This window comes from Streptopelia decaocto (genome assembly GCF_964273445.1).
Source record: "Streptopelia decaocto genome assembly, chromosome: 5".
NCBI classification, from domain to species: Eukaryota; Metazoa; Chordata; class Aves; order Columbiformes; family Columbidae; genus Streptopelia; species Streptopelia decaocto.
In genome coordinates, this window is record NC_138659.1 from 58,851,668 (window position 1) to 58,871,152 (window position 19,485).

Here is a 19,485-nt window from a genome sequence, read left to right on the forward strand (position 1 = left end):
CTGCCTAAATACAGAAGGAAAACTAAGAGTTGTGTTTTTTTTTTTTTCCCTTGAGCTTCTAAGCAACTACTTAAACAAAAAAATAAATCCCTTCTTTGCTTTCATCTTTCAAGACACTGCGGAGAGTGTGAAATTCCCTAACTTCCCTTTCTTTTAATTTTTTTGTCCCAGTTGATCATGGTGCTGCTGCTGGTGGAAGCTGAATCTTTGCGTAGTTGCTCTGGGTCTGTGAGCAGTTCTGGTTACCTTTGAGGTTTCAGAGGGGCTCTACAGAGTGATCCTTGAGTGTCTTTGTGCTTTCCCTGCAGACATCAGTTTCCTTCTAGACAAGCAGTTTCCAATCTTCTCTAATCAAAACTGCCACAACCTTTGGTTTGGGAACTACCTGGTAATACTATAGGGTAGGTTGTTGCTGCAAGGTCACTCTTCTGCAGGGCTCTGCTGGCATCTGTGAGGCTGCATGGGAGAAAGGACTCGCATGGCAGCGTCAATGGTAAATGAAATATAACGGAGCCGTTCTGCTCATGCTGTGAATCTGGACAGCTCTGTGCTGTACTGCCTGGCATGAAGAACTGTGTGTAAGCACCTCATGTCTCTCTTGTCCTGTTCCTTTTTCATTTTGGTGAGGAGGTGTGGGTGTCTTTCTAAAAGAAAGAAGAGCCTGATAGGTGGGCAGAGAGAAAGTGGAGGGAGGTCACTGAAATCCAACCACTCAGACTTCATTAAATGGAAGTGATCATGCTGGGCCTGGGGAGGAGAGGTGAAAGCTCACTTCTACTTCCATTCACAGTCTGTGTGCCAGATTAGATATTCATCTCTCAAGGACTTGATATCTCTTCAAACCCCAGTGGGTTTCCATTGACACTAGAGAATGATCAAAAGGAGAATATGTTCTCTGTCATCAGACTGTGGGCTTGTACCTTATGGTCACATTCCATATTGATCAGGAGCAGATTTCATCAGCACTTAGATCATGACAATCTGCCTGTTTTTTACTCAAGGTATTATTTTCTCTCCTTGCTTGTCTCCTTTGTACCTGCCACCACCTTTCTTTTCCTGATGCAAGTCTTTGTGTTCTCTTTATCTGTTGAAGTGATCAGGATTTGAATACTTGGTACTTGCTAATGAAGCTCCTTTGGCAGTGAGAAGGCCGGGGAAGCTCACTGAAGCTAATTGTTTTTTTAGGATCTCTCTACGCATCCTGGCCCTATGTGCAGACATGGTTTTACTTTTGAAAGATTGTTTTGAGCTAGAAAATCAGTTCTTGTCCCAGAATGAAAACACACATTCATCAAAACCTGAATTTCACGTGGGTTGTGTAAACATGTAATTTGGGTTAGGCCCGGTCACTGGAAAATCTGCAGTGCTGCTGTCCAGGAAGTTACAGTGCAAGAAACGTGGGGAACTTCACAAAGTCATGTTAACTGTGTCTCCCTGGAGCATTGATTCAGAAATCCTGACCTCTGCATTTCTGCCATGTGCTTTATATCATGCTAGCGATGTTGGTCACTTGAGCAGTTGCAACATTCTTGTATACATGTGTTTGCATGACACTACAAACTGTGGAAAGAATAATGCGCTGCTTCCCGAACCGCTTTCCAGAGGTTCTCACTCTGCCCCAGCACATGAGCCAACACTCTGTCAAAGCACTGTCTGCTTTGATCCAGGCCATGTTTTCTATGGTCAAATCACGGAAACCTTTTGCCAGGGGTCTGTGCACTTGAATTTCTAGGGATGATGGCTGGGGCACTCTCTGGCACTTCTGCTCTTTGCCAAGCCACCATCCGTGTAAGGTTTTAGGCTGACCTGGGTACCCTGTTCCTTATCCCCATCCGCTAAAGGTTTCCTGTGTGAGATGCTGGTTTTACGCTCTTCTTTATCAACTCTGGCAATAGTTCCGAATTAAATGTTGCTCAATATTTTCAACATGATCTCGGGATGACTGCTGATTCCCTCAACCTCTTGTTTTGTTTTAGAATTTCTAATCCCATTTTTTATGACTAAGTTCAGTTGCGTGGTTTCCACAGGGAGGATTAGGGTTTACTGCCATAGGTACGTCATTCTGCCTTTGAAGCTGCTTGCTCATGCTTTCCTTGGCAAGCTCTGGCAGACACACTTACGAACAACAGAGATCATATCTTTTTGAAGCTGCAAAAGGGTTAATCAGAAGCACATTTTTGAGACCAAGTTGCTTACCCTTACAAGCTTTTACTGTGATGGTTTTGGATGCTTTTGGAAGATTTATCACCAGCCTTTGTAATTTATATTAAATTTTTCTTTCTCAAAATTGTTTTAATGCTATGTGTGATATTATTAAAATTAAATGTGATAAGCAACTTCTCTCAGCGAGCCTTAAATTGCACACCCTTGGGTGCAAACTGGAGAATGTAACTGTCTTCATGGGGGTGGCATAAGATTTTTGGCTGGTGTGGTCCAGGTGGCTGAACGAGCGTAGGGCATTTGAAGTACATCTGTAGCTTCAAAACAAATCCAACAAAAGGCCTTGCATCCCCCAGGCAGGCAGATAGCTGTCTGTACAGATGCTTTTTCTCTAGAGCCCCTTTGTAGAAATGGTCACAGTTGTGCCTGATGTGCAGGGAAAGCAGCCGATTGCTCTTCAAGGGAGTGTTATTCTTCATCAGGGAGATTAAAGGTATTGCTATTGATCGGGAGATTTCTTTGTGTGGAGACTCTCCAATGAAATGGAGCCACCTGCATGTATGCAGTACTTCTTTAAAAATGTTAAACAGGATCTACCCTCTGATGGGAATCATTAACAGTGCTTTTGGCTCTATCTGCCTCTCTGGCAGATGTACCATTGTGAAATCTTTACAAGCTAATAAAATATTAGAGGGTGCTTCACTTCAAGAGGAAACTTGATGGCTGCTTTCAGCCGATGCCTCTTTGAAACCAGGTGAGAAACCCGGTTGCCTCATCGGGACTGGCACCCACCTCTGCTGGCAGAGCACCAGGGTGGTGATGCAAGGTCCACGGATTGCAAAGAGCCTGAATAGTTCCTGTAGGACAGGGGTTAGATGCCAGGCTCGGCATATTCAGTGCAATGTAGTTGATGCACAGATCATGAAAATCTTGGTTTTAATACACTGACTCAAAGTGGAGGTATTTGTACTTTTTGATCCAAAATGTGTCTTGATTTTTAGTGCATTTCTAAAAATAGAAGGGAGACTTTTTGGACTTGCTGTGTTTAACCCAGCCTGGCAGTGAACATTGAGCTTTGCAAGTTGTGACTTTTATTACAAAGTTATGTCTTGTGTGCTTGCAATATAAGGATCTTCCAGAAAATCACAGGAATCTGATGACTGGTCTTTATATTTTTCTTGCTTGTTAAAATTGCACAAATCTAGAATCCTTTATATGCGAAGATTTCATTTATCTAAAGCTTTTCTTTTCTTCCCAGCAAGTATCATCTACTGGTATTTAAGTATGTGCTGATGCAAGTCTCTGTGATCACAGATAGTTACTATCAAGTGTCACATCATTAGATCACCAGTTCAAATCTAGTCCAAAGTGGTAATGGGTGTTTTTATACTCTTAATGTCTTTCAGGATTTACGTTTTGTTGTTTAAACTAAAAATAGAGAATTTGCTATTCAGAATTATGGATTCAAGTGGAGAATAAAGACCAGAACCAAGTTTTTCTATAGCAAATATTCCTGTTTCGCTTGTGTTAGTGTCTGTATGTGCTTGTCAGCATATATAGTGTTTTAGGAGGAGTAAAAGTAGCATCCTCCCAGAGGAGCGTGTGGTTTGCTGCAGAAGATGTACCAGAGAAAGGTGACCTTGTGTTGCAGGGAAGTGTATGCATTACTCAAGTCTGGTATTTTGGTGTGCTTTCCTATGGCTTTTAAATTGAGAGCCTTTGAAGAAAGTACAGGAAGACACAGACTTTGAAGAGAAAGAAATTTTGATATTGGAAATGCAAGGAGAGGGTTTTGAATGGCAGCAGAAACACTTTTGGATGAAGTATTCAAATTCTTCCAGGCAGCTGCTCTCTTAAAGCATGATGGTTGGCTGATGTTTCTTCCAGTGTTCATATCAGAATGTTTGTATAAAGCTTCACGTCCAAATCTCACCTCTAATCTGAGGTTTCTGGTCAAGAAGTGTCGACTTCAGTTTAGAATAAAATCCAGTACTTACGGTAACTCATCGGTCTGTTCATTCCCCAGTCTGTGGAGAGCTGGAAACGGTTCAGTTCAGCTGCACAGGCTCTCAGAGCTTTGCGGTTCCTTCCTGTCAACTCGTTATTCTAAAGCTGGGAAATCCTTGCAATCTCTTTGAGATGTGCTGGGATATGGAAAGCCTCCTGTATCCCGGCAGCCAGGGGCTGACCCCTTGCTTGCTGGGATCTGCCTGCAGCCGCCTCTTCCAGCCTTTCCCTGAGTGTTTCTGAGTGCTCTGGCTTGTTTCAGGGACCACCTTGGCAGCCCATCAGGAATCAGCTGCCGTCATTCAGGAAAGAAGCTGAAGATACTGAAGTATGAATTCTGGTGTCCTGGTGGTTAGAATCTGTTAGCAGAGACCTCAAGATATGCAGAAGAGATACGTGAAAGCCAGTACAAGTGTTCTCTTTCTTGTGCTCCAGAGTGGAGAAACGAGGATCTGAGTTGGCTTCCCCACCCCAAAGGCTGTCACGTAGCTTCCCATCCATCATGTGCCATGGAGGTATAAAACATATTAATGAGGTATGGAGACAGGAGAAAAACATATTGAATTACATTTTGAAAAATGCACATAGAACTTGAGTTATCACTGTGGCACTTTGTGAAAGGGATTCCAGTCCTATGGGTCTTAAAAATAGGTTTTCATAGGCATGTAGTCTGTAACAAGTCTTCAGTTGTGTGGAGTTCTGATTTCTTGGCACTTTAAGAGAAATTATGAGATTATTCCTTTTCATTCCTGATGCCAGTTACTGCCTCGATTTTCCTGATTATCTTAGAGACTGTTGGCAATACATTTATTACTTCCTAGTTAGAATATTTTGTTACAATCAAGTATGTCAGAAGCATTGAGCACATATTTCTGCCTCTTTTTTTTTCCTTGATGCTGATTTGCTTTCTAAAGGCAGCATTGAAGTTATGGCTTAGCAAAGGAATGCCAGCCACTAAACAACTTCTGTCTGTATTTTAAGTCTCTGATTGCTTTTTGGCTTGTAGCTGTGATTTCAGCCAGAAGCAGTATGTAGCTAGGAATCTATAAATTATCATCCTTGTTTTTGCTGGAGACTAAAAGGGAAAAGTTACTGAAGTGCAAAGGAAACCTCTTTTTTTTTTTTAAGCTGAGTCATGGCAAGATGGGTAAGTCACAAGGGAAAATTTAAATCTGGTGTTTACTTACTATAGTTAACAACGAAATCTGCCCTTTGCAGATAGTTATTAGAGTGAATCATGCTTTCAATCTCCTTGTTATTGTGGAAGAGTAAAAGAAATTACAGTTATCTTTTTTGGTTTTTTAATATGTATTTGGTCTAGGACAGGGCTAAATAAAAGGAAGGTGCCATATTTTTACCAATAATTCTCTGGAGATTTGCCCTAAAAATACGGTTATCATCAACAATTGCTAGTTTTCACAAATGGGATAACTTTATATTGGTTTTTCCTTATTACAGGCAAAAACCAAAATAATGGGATGTCCATTTCTGGAATCTGTAATCTTTTACTTAGGTATGAATTCTGGTTGATTTCAATACATATACAAACAGGAATACAGTGAACTAGCAAGAAAAAACATGTCAAATCTTTTGCACAGTGTAAAATAATAGATGTTATCTATAAATATTAATGACTCCGACTCCACTTCTGATATGATAAATTCCATTCTTATTCCGCTGATGGAAAATAAAATAAAACAGTGAATGTCAAGTCCAATACAGTTTGAAAACTGACCACAAGTTATTTAGGAGTTCCAATTCTGTCTTATATAAAGGCCATCATTTGTCTTGCAAAAAAAACCCAGCTAATGTTAAAAAATGCGTTATCTTTTTGAAAACAGATGAAATAGATTGCAGCAGGGAGTAAGCATAAACTCAGGAGGCAGGCAGGTGTCGAGCATGGCTGAACAGGACTGCGAAGACTAAAGACAGAACCTCTTTCCCCTCTCTTTTCAGGCTATAAGTAGGACCAGAGAACACCACCTTTCATGAGGGTTGAGCAGGCTTTTCAAACCCCTCTGGTGTGTGTGTAGTGCCTTAATATTGAGTCTTGGTGCTAGGTTTTCGTGACACATGCCGTGGGCCGTGTGGAGTGAAGCTGCAGGTTGTCAGCAGCCCCCAGGCATGCCTTTTCCACTCCCGGAGTCCAAGGAGTATTTAGATATCACTAAGATTTGATGTAGGTCAAATTGAGCACGAGAATATCAGGGTGTCCCTGTGCAAGGTTCTGTCATGCTGCCAGAGGTGCTGTGCTGAACTGCTGCGTGCAATGAAGGGCCTTTTGTGATTGCATTGATCAAGATAGTACCATGGGTGTGCTCCTCATCCAAGGGGAAGAGTGAGGTCAGTAGGAATGAATGTTGTGCTGCAGCTCAGACTGGAAAAGAGATACTTTGGTGTCCTGAGAAGAATATGTCTCTGACTTCTGCTTTGGGGCATTCAGTCTAACGTGGCAGTCTTAATGTTGCGTGGTAGGTGACTTTCTTGTCTTCCTTGTTGTGCTGCCCTACTTGTTCAGGTGGAGACCAGTTCTGTACTTTGCCCTCTGTTTTCTCCTCTGGCAGAGGATGTTTTCTGGTGTCCCAGTACATGCACTTCAGCCTTGCTCGCTGTCTCCTCTTGGCTCAGAATTACCTGCTGTGTTGCTCCTTGTAGATGGGACCAGGTGTCCTGCCCTTAAGAAAGCTGTAGGCCTGGTCTCAGGTCACCTCCACAGGTCTTCTGGATGTGATACATAGCATGGGAGCCATTCAGATGTTGGGCTTTCAGATATTTGGATATTGTGGTGGGAATGAAGGCAATGAGGAAAGCAGCAGACAGGAAAATCTTCCTGTCTGCTGCATCTGCCAGCACCCCTGGAGGAATTAAACTGAGATGTTCTCTTAACTCTTCAACTTTTTGGGTAAGGTCTGCCTGTTAGTTCAATGAGTGAGTTATTTTATGTCTCGAAATGTGTGCAGAAGTGGGTTAGCTACATATACTTCTCTCAAAAACTCAGAGAACATAATGTTTGCATTCTCACAATTTCCCACATTTTCTATACTGACACAATGACATTCCTTGTAAATTGAAGGCAAAACATAATGATCTTTCCTTTTTGGTCTTGCTTATGAGTTGTATCTCTGATCAAAGGATATCAACAAAATCATTATCTTCTTGGTTTTACAAATTTGGCTTTAAAAAACCCCACAACTCTACTTAAAACTTGGCAAACACTACGTTAGTATGTGAACAGTGGGGACGGGATAGGGGAAATCACTTGGCTGTTGAAAAACTACATATGGTAAATCACATGGAGCTTTCAGTGTTTTATTTATAATTCTGCAAAGGCCTCTTCTAATTTGAAAAATAGAGTAGACCAAGTAGTGACTTCTGGAAAGCAAACAGCTAGATTTTTCCATGGGTATTTTTAACACAAATATTAACTTCACAGATTGTAACACTCTTTCCTCCTTAAACACTTTCTTTTAGCCTTCAGGATGTATAATTGAGTAAACTAATATTGCAAAGAAAACCTTAACTCCTGCGGCATTTGGCTTTTAAAACTCTAATTGTGAAGCCATAAGAGATGTTCTGTTTTCATTTAGCAAATATATACTGAGTTTCCAGAAAGGTAACTTGATTTACAATAAGCATACCCAGTGGTGACCATATACTTTTCATGTTTGTCTTATAATGAAGGATTAGAGTATTTCTTTCGAAATCTTTTCCAGAAGAACACGAATTTAAACCATTAAGTAATGTTAAGGTTAGAACTGAAGCTGGATTTTCAGATTTGGCTATATATGTGAACAGATGTTTCCAAACACAAGTCCTTGGAATTATTTTACTAGCTAATAATGCAACCATGAGCTTTATGTTAGCTTCATTCTGGGCAGTGTTTTGCTGAAATCGATGTAAGGTAACCAGAAAGAGCGATAGAAGTGGTTGGCCTGAGAGGCTCTAGCATTCTCCTTCTGCTCAAATTCCTGAACATGGTTAACTCTTTGCAGAATGGCATTTAAGGTTACATTTGGAGTCATTAGGTTATAAACAGCCCACAAAATATTTTACATACTTCCTTGTTAATATTCCTCTGAAGATCAAGATTCCCTGGGGAGAAATGAGAATATGCACCAAAAACATTCTCAGTTCTTGAGGTTTATCCACAACTTCCTAGATCACTAAAGATCAACGGTCTCAAGGAGAATTTATTACAAAACAAATTTTGATGCAGCTCTCAGAGTCCTTATATGTGGGGGGGATATACTTGGTAATGCGCTTTCTTTTAGTTGTCAGATATTCATATTTTTGCTGGCTGGCTGAGATGTAGATCGAGATTGGAAAATCTTTCTGACTTGAATTTGGTAAATTGATACGAACCTTCCTTCATATTCAAGAATGCTTTTGAGTCTCAGATTGTGCTGGGAAAAGGCACGGCCGAAGTGTTTAGTTCTTGACAGAATGTCTCAATCTCTGCTACTGAATAGAGAGAGAAGTCCTTTCATTTCTGTTTCTCAGTAAGTCTTATGGGAGGGAAGTTCTTGACCCCTCTTGAAGACGCCAGAATGTCTCTGAGATCTGACCCACCATGTATTTTTTTTTTTGCCAAGAATAAATCCATCTCTACTGTGAAGAAGTGGCTGTTTTGTGCTCGGCACAATCCATGCAAACCAGGGTCTGTGGGGGCACTCAGTTGTACTTGTAAGAATGGTCTGGTCTTGTTCTGGCTGTAGCGTTTACTGCCTTAACTGGATGTTTGACATCTGCAGTGGTGCATCAACAGCCTGAGTGCCCGTGCTCGTCGCTCCTGTGGTCAGCCGGCCTAGGGCAACACTCTGGAATAAAACAAAACCAGCTTGTCCTTCAGAAATGAATTTTTTTGCAGATTCCACTGTTACTTTGCAAAACATTGGGATTTATAGACCTGGCAGGATGGCTCTGGCAGAGTTACCATGTTACAGCAGGCTGGGGCTCTCTGTCATACCCCTGTCCCAAGTATGCAACTCACAAGTGACATCCTTGGCATCTCTGTGTATCCAGTTTCTTCCAGCTCATCTAGATGATGGGCAAAATGTGGAGGACCTGCATGAGAACCTGGGGAGAGCTTCTGTAAGCAGCAGGCACTTGGAGCTAGTTGAAGTTTATAGGTTGTGGGAGCCACTGGTGCATCTTTCTGCTACTCAGGAGTTTAGGAAGGAGCATTTTCCATGTGTTTGAGTTTTTGGAGGCCTGGCTATCCCTCAGGGTGGTTGGAAAGCTGGTTGCGGACAATTTGACAGCAGCACTTTCCACTAATGAGGAAACAGCAGGGTTGTGCTTCCTCCAGCCCGCTGTGAAAGGAGAAGTACAGAGGCTCAGCTGCTCAGAGCTACACGGCTATAGAGCATAATAACAGCTCCATGACTTTTCTCTAACTACACAGCTCAAGCATACGCTAACTGCATGTTAGAGAACTAAAGCTTGTCCAGCGTGCTTGATCGGTAGCAAAGCTGCTTTATTCACTTGTTACTGATCTGGTTTTCAAATCGAATCCTTCAAGCATCTGTAAGGGTGGCAGACACACTGCCACGGGTTCTGCCGGCTCACTTTGGCAGATTCAAGTTCCATTTCACTAATAAGTTTGTACATTCACAAAAGATTGCTTTTTTGATTGCAACTTTGCTTTGAATTTCCCAGGAATTTGGGGACATTTTTGATGGTCGCTTATTTTTCCTCATGGTGACTTCAACTCAGTGTGAGTTCAGACTTCAATAAATAGTCCACTGTGTGCTGACACTCTAAAAGATAGTATCATGCTGACAGTTTATGCTGAATTCTTTCCACAAATAGGGTATATGTTTTTAGAAGTCTTAACATTTTTCTTCCTCATGCCAGACCTGCATTTTAAAGGGATCCTGAAATAATTATTATTAATCTTCATTATTTTTTGCTGGTGTTAAAATAATCTATTAAATACAGTCATTTGAAACTGACTGGACAGTAAAGATTTTACTGCTTGTGTAGTTCATCTTTGGTGTAAGAATTGCATTGCAGCTAACAGGAACACAAAGGTACAAAGGTTTAAGAAAAGGTTTTGCAAATAGATGTATTGAGGGGAAAAAAAAGAAGAAAACGTGCAAATTCCTGGTTGTAATTCTATACACATTAGAATGAGTACTAAATGTAAAGGGGTCAAATTAAAGGAAAACTATAAGGAAGAGAAAGTTAGAAAATGGTGATGAGCTTCAGTCTCTAGTGAAGTACTAAAATAAATCCCTGAAGGTTTTGTAAGCACCAGGAAATGAGCAGTGTGGATTTATCAGGAACAACCTCATGGGGGATGCGGGGAATTAATTTAGTTGATTCAATGGATGTTTTACAGCCCAACCTGAGTGAGGGAGCACATGGGTTATGGGGTACTGAGTAGGGAATCTGTGTTCAGGATGAAATAGTAATATAGTAGGTTCGTTAAGTGCCTGGACTGTACACTGAGGAGCAGTTTGTGGTGGTGACTGGGGTTCTGGAGAGGTTTGTTCTGCCTCTGTGCCAACAGTTTGGGAGACAGAGAGCACTTGAGATGCGGATGGAGGGTTGTGTGCACTTTTTAAGACAGGAGAGCAACTCTAGATAGTCTGAAGCCTGTTTCACTTTTTCTGAGGGAAAAGTGCAGAGAACTCACTGGATGGAGAAAGTGAAATAGAGGGAGTCTGGAATTTTGGGATGTGTCACAAATTGAGTGCAGTTGTTGAAAAAACAAACACACACCTCTCCACCCCAAACCTTTAATGATGTAGTAATAGAAGTGTCCTATACAGGTATGTTGTAATACTCCATGCTAGGAAGTAATGTGCACCATTTTGGATCCCACATTTTATGATGGACTTAAGTTGCAGACTGAGTAGAGCAGTAAAACGGTGATTTAATCCTTGTAGTCTATGGAAAGACTTATTTTGTCTTCTGAAAACAGTTTATAGAGGAATGCAACAATTTTCCAGGTGAGCTAAGTTAAAAAGATTACTCTTACCAGTTGTTTTGTTTTAAGCGGAGAAGGAATTACTGCTTTATCTCGTACTAAGGCCTGAATTAATGGAAAAGAACATCCTAATTTTTAAAAGAGCATTGAGCACAGGAACACTTTGCCTTTTGAGGCAGTGGGAACACTAGTGATTGGAGTCATCTTAAGAAGAGATGAGAGAAATGTTGATGCTTTAGGTGCAGTGGATGGTTCCCAGAGCAGTTTGACAGGGTGACCCCCTGAGCAGCCCTTTCAGCCTGCTGCCCTCTGGGTTCGCATCTTTCGTCTTCCAACAGCCCTGATGTCTGAAGCCTGTTAAGGAACAAGTGCTTAAAGGAGGACAGTCTGATGACCAGTTTGTAATTAAAGCCGTAATTAAATCCTGCTCACAGATGTTGCTGTCCATCCCTAAATTCTTTATGTATTTTTACCTGGAAGATGTCGCTTTCTATGGGCTGATGACTTTACAAGTGCAGGTTGGGTCTCTGCAATGAAATCAGTGGGCAGTTTTCTCACTTGTTTCCAGGAAAAGGAGGGTTGGTCCTGGTTTTCCAACGGAGATGATGAGAATTCCTACTTCCCAAACTACCTGTTTCAGCGGAAAAATACTACTGTAGGAGCCTACGATGTGTCAGAAGTGAGTATTTCTAAAAACTGAACATATTTCCTTGCCTTAGAGTTTCTTCATTCAACAGTTACCCACAATTTTTTGAGCTGAGTGCTGAGGATGACGTGTATATCGTTCACCTGGAGAAGAAATTAACTGGCTTCTGACAGTTTGGGTTTGTTTCTTGGTGGTGGTGGGCTTTTTTGTTTCAGATTTACTATTTTAGTTTCATTAGGCTAATTCGCACCAATGACCTTTCTGTAAAAAGGTAGGATGTCAATCAGGTTTTGATCTGTTTTGATTTTTTTTTTTACACAGATGCATATGGACTGTTTGGGTTATGCTATGGGAGAATTTAAAAGAAAACAAGGGTTGCAGGAGCACAAGGCCACTGGTATTGTGATCCAGAGCAAACGCATGTCTGGAAGCCAGACTTTAGCAAGGAGAAAGCAAACACTTGGCCTCCTCTCTTTTCTGCAGCCTGTAACCTTGCTGCAGAGAAATGTGTGACAGAGGTAGAGTAGCATGGGTCACCCTGTCCTCGGGCAGCCCTGCTACAGCCAGGGGAGTGTTTGCTTTATCTGCCAGTGGAATAACAAGCACTAATGGAAACTGTAGCAGCTGGGATAAGATAGTACTCAGAAAGGCAGGTTATGGTGATCAGCATTACTTCCCAAGATAAGGCTGAAATGAGTTAATTTTGGGGCATCGAACTATCTGAAATAAAGCATGCTTATGCACACGTGTTGCCCCTTTACCTAAGGGGGAGGCCCTACAGATGCCATGCAGGTGGGTGAGCGAGACAGCCGTGTATGAAAGGTATCTGCCCTTGGAATGGCAAAATTGCCTGGCATGCAAGTATGTTGCTGAAATTTAGAAACTGGCTTTGATTCTAGGTGCCACCAGTGCTTTTAATGCTTAAGCAAAGTGCAAACTGCGTAATATCACAGCTGATGCTGAAACACGACACTGGGACGTCGCTTCCTCCCATCCGCCAGTTCCTTCCAGAGCTGCTGCTCGGCCCATTGGCGGCCGCCAGATGAGCTGAGCCCAGCAGGAAATATTTGGGTAACCGGTGCTAGGCAGAGAAATAATAACCATTAGTTGTATTTAGAGTCCAATTGTTGTAGCATTTCAAACAACTTTCTGGTGCTCTCCCCATTTTATGGTTACAGAAAATAGCTGCAGAGAGGGAAAAGGCAGCAGGATGGAGGAGCTGGTGATGGGAAGCATAGAATTTTTACCCTGTATGATTGGATCAAACCAACTCTATTTGTACCTGGAAGCCTACATCTGTGAGCGCTCTGCTTAATGTATATCATGCTTTCTCTGGGCTCTCCTTTTTGAGGCAATCCTAAAAGCTCTCTTCTCCAGCTGGCAGAGCAACAAAGTGTGTGGCCTTTTGGGGAGCTTTTCTTCCTGGTTAAGTTGTGGGCCAAAGCAGAACAGGGGAGAGATTAGGCTTTAAGGTCTTGGTATTTCCTGCTGTTCACATACATGGGTAAATACAGCTTGAAACTGCAGTTAACAGTACACTATGCTCGTTTATTTATTCCTTATTTTTGTTTACTCATCCTTTCAAAATAGAGGTGAATTTATGTTTTTCTTCCAAGTACTTGGAGGGATCCTAAGCAACACAGTAGTTCAAGTCAGAAAAGACAAGCTTGTGTTTACGATGAGGTTTTCTGAAGTGATTTTTTTCCCCTAAAGTTGCATGTTTAAAAAGTTTTAACTGTTGATGTTAAGAGCTGATAGCTCTCTTAGAGTTTTGTCTAGTGATTTAAAAATGATGCGTTTGATATTGTTGTGCTGTGATCTTTTAAATGTTTGTGGTATCAAGCTTTCTTAGTAGTTAAACTTGTGGTTTCCTTTAGTTCTTTGCTTTGGTTGTATGAAGATATATGTAGATGATCTTTAGTGCTCTTCATTTTGGAAAAGGAGAAGACTTCTGTCTTTTTGCTAGGCAGACCATGCTGTGTGGAAGGGCTTTCCTCATCTTTGTGCCAGGCTCTAACCACAAACTCTGATAACAGAAATCCTGTAAAACTCTAGGTACTATACAGCCCATTGGGTTAACTGACAGACTTTTAATTTTGGGAGTACCGTATTGTGATTCACATGTATTTTCTAAGAGGAAGAGGATTCAGTTAAACCCCAGTTTGTGTACTGCAACCCCAGTCATCCCTGCAGCGCAGAACCCACCTATTGATGGGGATGCAGGTGCCATGGCAGGGCCTGGAGTAAAGTCCTGGGATAATAGTAGAAAAGTGCTTGAGGCTTTACATATGTTGGGCAATTTGAGGACATTTCTTTGCTTCACTATAACCTATGCTCAGCAGTGTAACATTATCCAACCATAATAATCCAGCAGGGTACTTACAAAGAGGCAGCTGCTGATGTCTCTTTGTTTTCCTGAAGGATTTCCCAGAAAATCTGTTCCTCTCAAGAAGGGTACAGGCCATATAGGAGTGGTGCTCTGCTGGAAACAGAAACTTAATTCTCAGAACTCTTACAATAAAAGAACCTCTTTCCTGTAAAATGAGCTGAAGAAAACAAGACTGCTGTATTTTGGGGGCTTTTCTAAATTTGTTCAAGATGTAAACTTAAGCTCAGAAAAGACCCATGAACTTCAGAAAGATCTGACCAGGCTGTATGAATAACAGATCTCCTGGCAAACTCTTACATGATGAGAAAGCCGTTTTAACCAATTGTGTACCTCTTGTCAGGTTAACTACCTGCACTGCTCTTGAAGAAAGAGCCAAGCATCTTTGAGCAATTGGGTGCCCATTTGACACCAGTTTCTGAGCAAAGTGTGGTTTTAAGGTTCATAAGAAAAGTACCAGAGGTTAACATCAAAATACTTCCTAATTTTCAGGGATGCCACCACTTCAAGTTACTTGCATCTGTATGTGTGTGATTACCTATTCACGTCGCTGTGGGTTTTTCCCAGTCAGCATGTGAGAAACTGGATTTTATCTGAACAGCAGCATTTTGTGGAGCAGCATTTGTGAGAATGCAAAAGGGGCAAAAGGCCATGACCTTTCTTGGGTTTTGTCTTCTTGCTCATGGTGAGGTGATGTGATTTCGGCTGATCCTTGACCCTCTTCTCCTGCTGCAGACTTCTATCTTAGGTGTATCCTGGTGATGACATGCCATGTAACCACCCTCATCTTAAGTGGGTTCTCTCTTTTTGTGGTTGGTGCTTTTTAAACACATTTGCAGGCTGAGATCAGGCTTGATGTGCAGGGGACTTGTTTCTGCCATAGTTAAGTCCAGCAGTGGCAGTGCTGCATCCCAAATAGTTGCTCCATGTATATAAGTATCCTGCTCTTTGAAGGCTTCTAAGTTAAAATGGTCTGCTGTATAATTGCCTGTTACCCAAGCCCCTGATGAAAAAAAAATCCCATTCCTGGTACCCCAGAGGGTTGTTTGGAGCAGTGTTATCCCATGAAATCTACAGGCAATAGTAGAGTAAGGAAGAAGAAAACCTTAAAATCAATGCGAGTCACCCCAGAACTAGTGCTGTTAGCTTTGGCAAATCCTGTCTCAACAAAAAAGCCGGCTGCCATTTTGGCACCGAGACAGACAGACTTGGCATCAGCCCCTCTGGCACAAAAAAAATGCTTCGTGGGAGCTGGCACCAACACTGTGAAACAAGGGTAAGGCCCAAGGGAAATGCCAAGCAGACATGAGATGAGCACTAAAAATAGTGAGTTGCTGTCATTTGGAGAGAAAACAAATAGCACTTCTAAGAGCGGGGCATCTAAGATCTCCATGAAGGTTGTGCTGGTAAGCAGTGTTGGGACAGTGCTGTCTCCCATGATGATGTGACCAAAGGACACACACAGGCTGTATTTTTGGTACCCACATGGTGCAAGACTCTAAAACTAGTACAGATGCTCACCGTCTTGATTCCACCTTTGGGGGATCTTGTTACTGTCTGTGGGCTCTGGCTCCTTCCCTGTCTGGAGCAGGTCATCTCCTCTTGAGCCCTTACTAAAGGTCCTGTTTGCATACACAGGCATAAGGAAAACAAGAGCTGTAGTGCCAAAAAGCAAAGAGCCAAGCTGGTGTCCTTGTACCACCCCAGACACACTAGCGCTCCTGGAGACAGTCTTGTCAAATGTTTAACAGCTGAACCCCCCCTCCCTCCTCCTCCTCCTCCTCCCCCTCCCTGCAGGCCCGGAGAAAGCCGAGTAGGCTTTCCAGTGACTTCATTGCCACTCCAGACTAAAACTGAAGCCTGACATTGGTGCCCAAAACCTGGGAACACTAAAGGGACAGAACTGACCCTGTCTCCACTGAAGCAGTTAGTGTGACCTCTGAGTAGGGCAATTCCAGCTCTTTAGTTCCTCTCTGCCTCAGTGGTGAAGAATTTTAAAGCTTTTTAAGACCTCTAGGCTTGAATCACAGGCCTGAGTTTTGGAGCAGTAGTCATACAGAATGGATGATGCAAATAGTCTTCAGCATTACGATTACATTGGCTTGGCCACAGCTCTGCTGCTGTGAAGAAAAGCGTGCTGGACCTGTGGCTATCACTTTCCTGTCCTTGGGGAAAAAGCAATGGGAAACAACGTCACTGAGGGTTGGAAATTTCAAGCTACACTTGGCAAAAACTATTTTGGTCTCAGAAAAGGAACCTGGACTTTTCATTGACATCACTCTTCCTACCAGCTCAACAGCAGAGTAGGTAGGAGTGGATGTGTCCTTTTTCGTCTCCTCTGTCAGATGGGGTTGGAGAGGACTCCTCTTGGGTATCTCCTCCACATCTACCCCATGTCTGCTCCCTGCCTTTTCTTGAGTGCCCTTCTTATGATAGCATAATACAGAAAGCAGCTTCAGAGAAGGGATTGCTTTCTGTACAAAAGTGCAAAGACAAGTGCTTTACTGTTGGTATTTCTTCACCCAAGTGTGAAAAGTGAAGAGTAGGACAGGCTTCCGATGAAATACCAGGTGACAGAGTGGGGAGTGGTTTCCTCTGCAATGCCCTCTTCTTTGGTTCGGGGCTCACACATGGCTTTCAGGTGGAGGATGCAGCACATATTTGCACTTGTCCGCTTGGCTGACAATTGCTGTTCAAGATTCAGCTGGGATCAAGACTCAGTTGGAATCAAGCACGAGCCATTGCCATTGGGGATCTCTGCAATTCTGAGGACATTTTTAAGTGCGCAGTCTCTTCCTCCCTGGTTAACCAGTTACTTAGAGACAAAGACAGGTGACAGCAATGGGGCTGAAATGCACTGACCCTATTTACCTCCTTTGGCTTAGTAAGCTGCAAAAGTTTTTGCACTTTTAAACCACTGAGCTGGCAGAAGTGGCGACGGGCTGCAGGGAAGAGGGACCTGCCCAAGGACAGATTCTAACCACTGCAAGCCCTTGTGATTCATTGCACATTAAAATTTATTGATCCAGCAGGCTGGTTGCAGCACTGGTTCACAAGCCAGTTCCAATATGTATGGTGTCTTCTCCTGCAGTTATTCTTTGCTCTCTCTAACAATGATTAAGTTGGTTTGGCCTGACAAACATTAAATGCAAATGACTTCAGTGTCCTTGCTTTGTCATTGAACTGCACAAAAATTGGGGGACCTCCTTTACCCCACTCCTAAATAATATACTAGTACAAGACACAGTGGGTCTGAAAGGTTTGTTTTGGACCATGTGTCCCCTAAGCAATATAGCAGATCCTCTAGGTCCTGCAGGTGCTGGGAAATTATCAGACTGACCTGTTCTGTTTGTCCTCTGGAATTTGTTGATGACATTCCCTGTAGGCAGTGCCAATGCTATACATTACATGAAACCAGGGCACCTGCTCCTCATATTGGAAAGTCACCGTGTTCTTGTAATGGTGCCGCTGGGGGGGAAGTGGCCCCTTCAGTCTTCAGGAATTGACAAGTGTGCAGATTGTGCCAGGTGGGTGCCCAGCCAGAAGTGGTTTCCAGGTGGATCTAGCGTTGCATCTCTGTTCCAGCATTGGTGATCTCCCAGTGTCTCATGCTGGTTTTGGTAGCAAACCAAGCCCCGTTAGAACACTTGCTGTTAAGGCAGATAGAGCTTGGTTGTTGCTGGATGTTGTCATATTCTAGGAAAACAGAGATCTGCTTTTACGCCTTTCTGTACGTTTCTTTCCCTTTTTTCTTTATTCGTAGAGCCATCTCCAGGATGGCGAAAGACAAAGTCACCCTCATTCAGGTTGCTTCTTTCACACTTTGTTTCAAGTGCCTGGCAGACCTGTGTAGTCTCAGTTCTAGCACATGAGGCTGTGGGCCAACTATTGAAAGTGGTTTGCTGATGCTCCAGGGGCGCTCCTGTTACCAACATGAAAATAAGTGTGCAGTGGGACAAATGCAACAGTCATTAGAGAAAATTGTTCCAGCTTTTTGGTCAACCTATATATATATATCTATATCTATATCTATATATCTATATATCTATATATCTATCTCTGCAGAACCATTGTATTAAAGTTCAATTGAGGGGATATTATGCACCACTGTTCAGAATCTCTCCCTGCATAGGACTCTAATAGTGGAGCAATGGAGAGTAGCCTTCTGCCTCAAGCCCCATTTGAGCTGCACAACTTCAATTTTTGTTCCAGTCGTGTTGCCATAACTGGATCATCTAAAGGTCAAGCTGTCTCCTCAGGAGGTATCAAAATGGATATTGTATCTTGCTGGGTTACTAAACCCGCTTGCAAACATGTCCCATCAAACCTGGAAAGCAACTCTGAAATGGCCTGAACAACTTCGATCATCTTCTTCGGTTGCATGCTAATATCTGAGGTTGCGAGGCTTGTGTCAGGCAAGCAGCCTCCTTTACTGACATCAAGTTTGGGGCAGATGGCGTGTTCAGGAGAGCAGTACTACAGACTGATAAAGCCTGGAGGACATTACTCCCTCTTTTTCAAAAGAAACTTGCTCAGCATTATCCTGTAGTGGGATCCACACTGACATGCCAAAAAAGGATGGTTGGTGGCTACCTAAACAAGCAAATTTTCAAAATAATGTAAATCCCATAATCTGTCCTGACATTAGCCCTGACTTTTTAGAGCCCTCAAGAGATTAATCTACAGAGAAACTGTAAAAACTGATGTTTGCTCTGTTTGTTATATCTCGGATAGACATACTTTTGTGTCATAGATGAATGGCCTTTGCAGATGTTAAACACCAGGTTTGTATAAAGGATGTGAAACCCATGCTAAGCCTGCCTTAGAGCTGCTCTTGCTTTCATTAAAATAATTATTATTTCAGCTCTGGTTACCCCCAAGCGGAGAACAATAGAAAATTAGAAAGGTGTTGGAAATGGACAACGAGCAGCTGAAGGCTTTGGGAAAAGATTTTACTTTAAGAGGATAGGGAAGATTGATATCTTTTATAAGAAGATAGCTAACAGGTACAGAGTAATGAATGGGTGAGAAGACGGATGGGGACTTCTGTTCCCACCTGCTAATAATACGAAAGTCAGATTAGAAGGTGGTGAATTCATTCCTAATGAAAGGAACTATTTGTTCACAACCACCATCTATGAAACCCGTTGCTGCAAGACAAAGGATTGGGGCAGGACTTATAACCTTAAGAAGAAAAAAAAAAAAAAAAAGAAGGTTGCTAAATTCACACATAAATTAGGATGCTTTTGCTTTTCTGCTAAGTTACTGGCTTTGATAGTCCTTCACAACTTGTCTCAGATCTGGAACGACACTTTGTCTTTTGAGTATGTGCTGGGGGAGAGGTGGGTGGTT

The 19,485-nt window shown here is 42.4% G+C and overlaps 1 protein-coding gene across 2 annotated transcripts in view; it reads left to right on the top strand.

Annotated features, from left to right (window-relative positions):
- The window catches only part of WBP1L (WW domain binding protein 1 like), a 59,009-nt gene that overhangs the window by 13,011 nt on the left and 26,513 nt on the right, over window positions 1-19,485 (top strand). The window contains exon 2 of one of the 2 annotated variants that reach the window (XM_082052926.1): window positions 11,670-11,780. The exons of the other annotated variant lie outside the window; for it this stretch is intronic. Within the exon in view, the coding sequence (XP_081909052.1) occupies window positions 11,670-11,780 (111 nt within the window). The remainder of the gene's footprint in view (window positions 1-11,669; window positions 11,781-19,485) is intronic. 2 annotated transcript variants of the gene reach the window in all.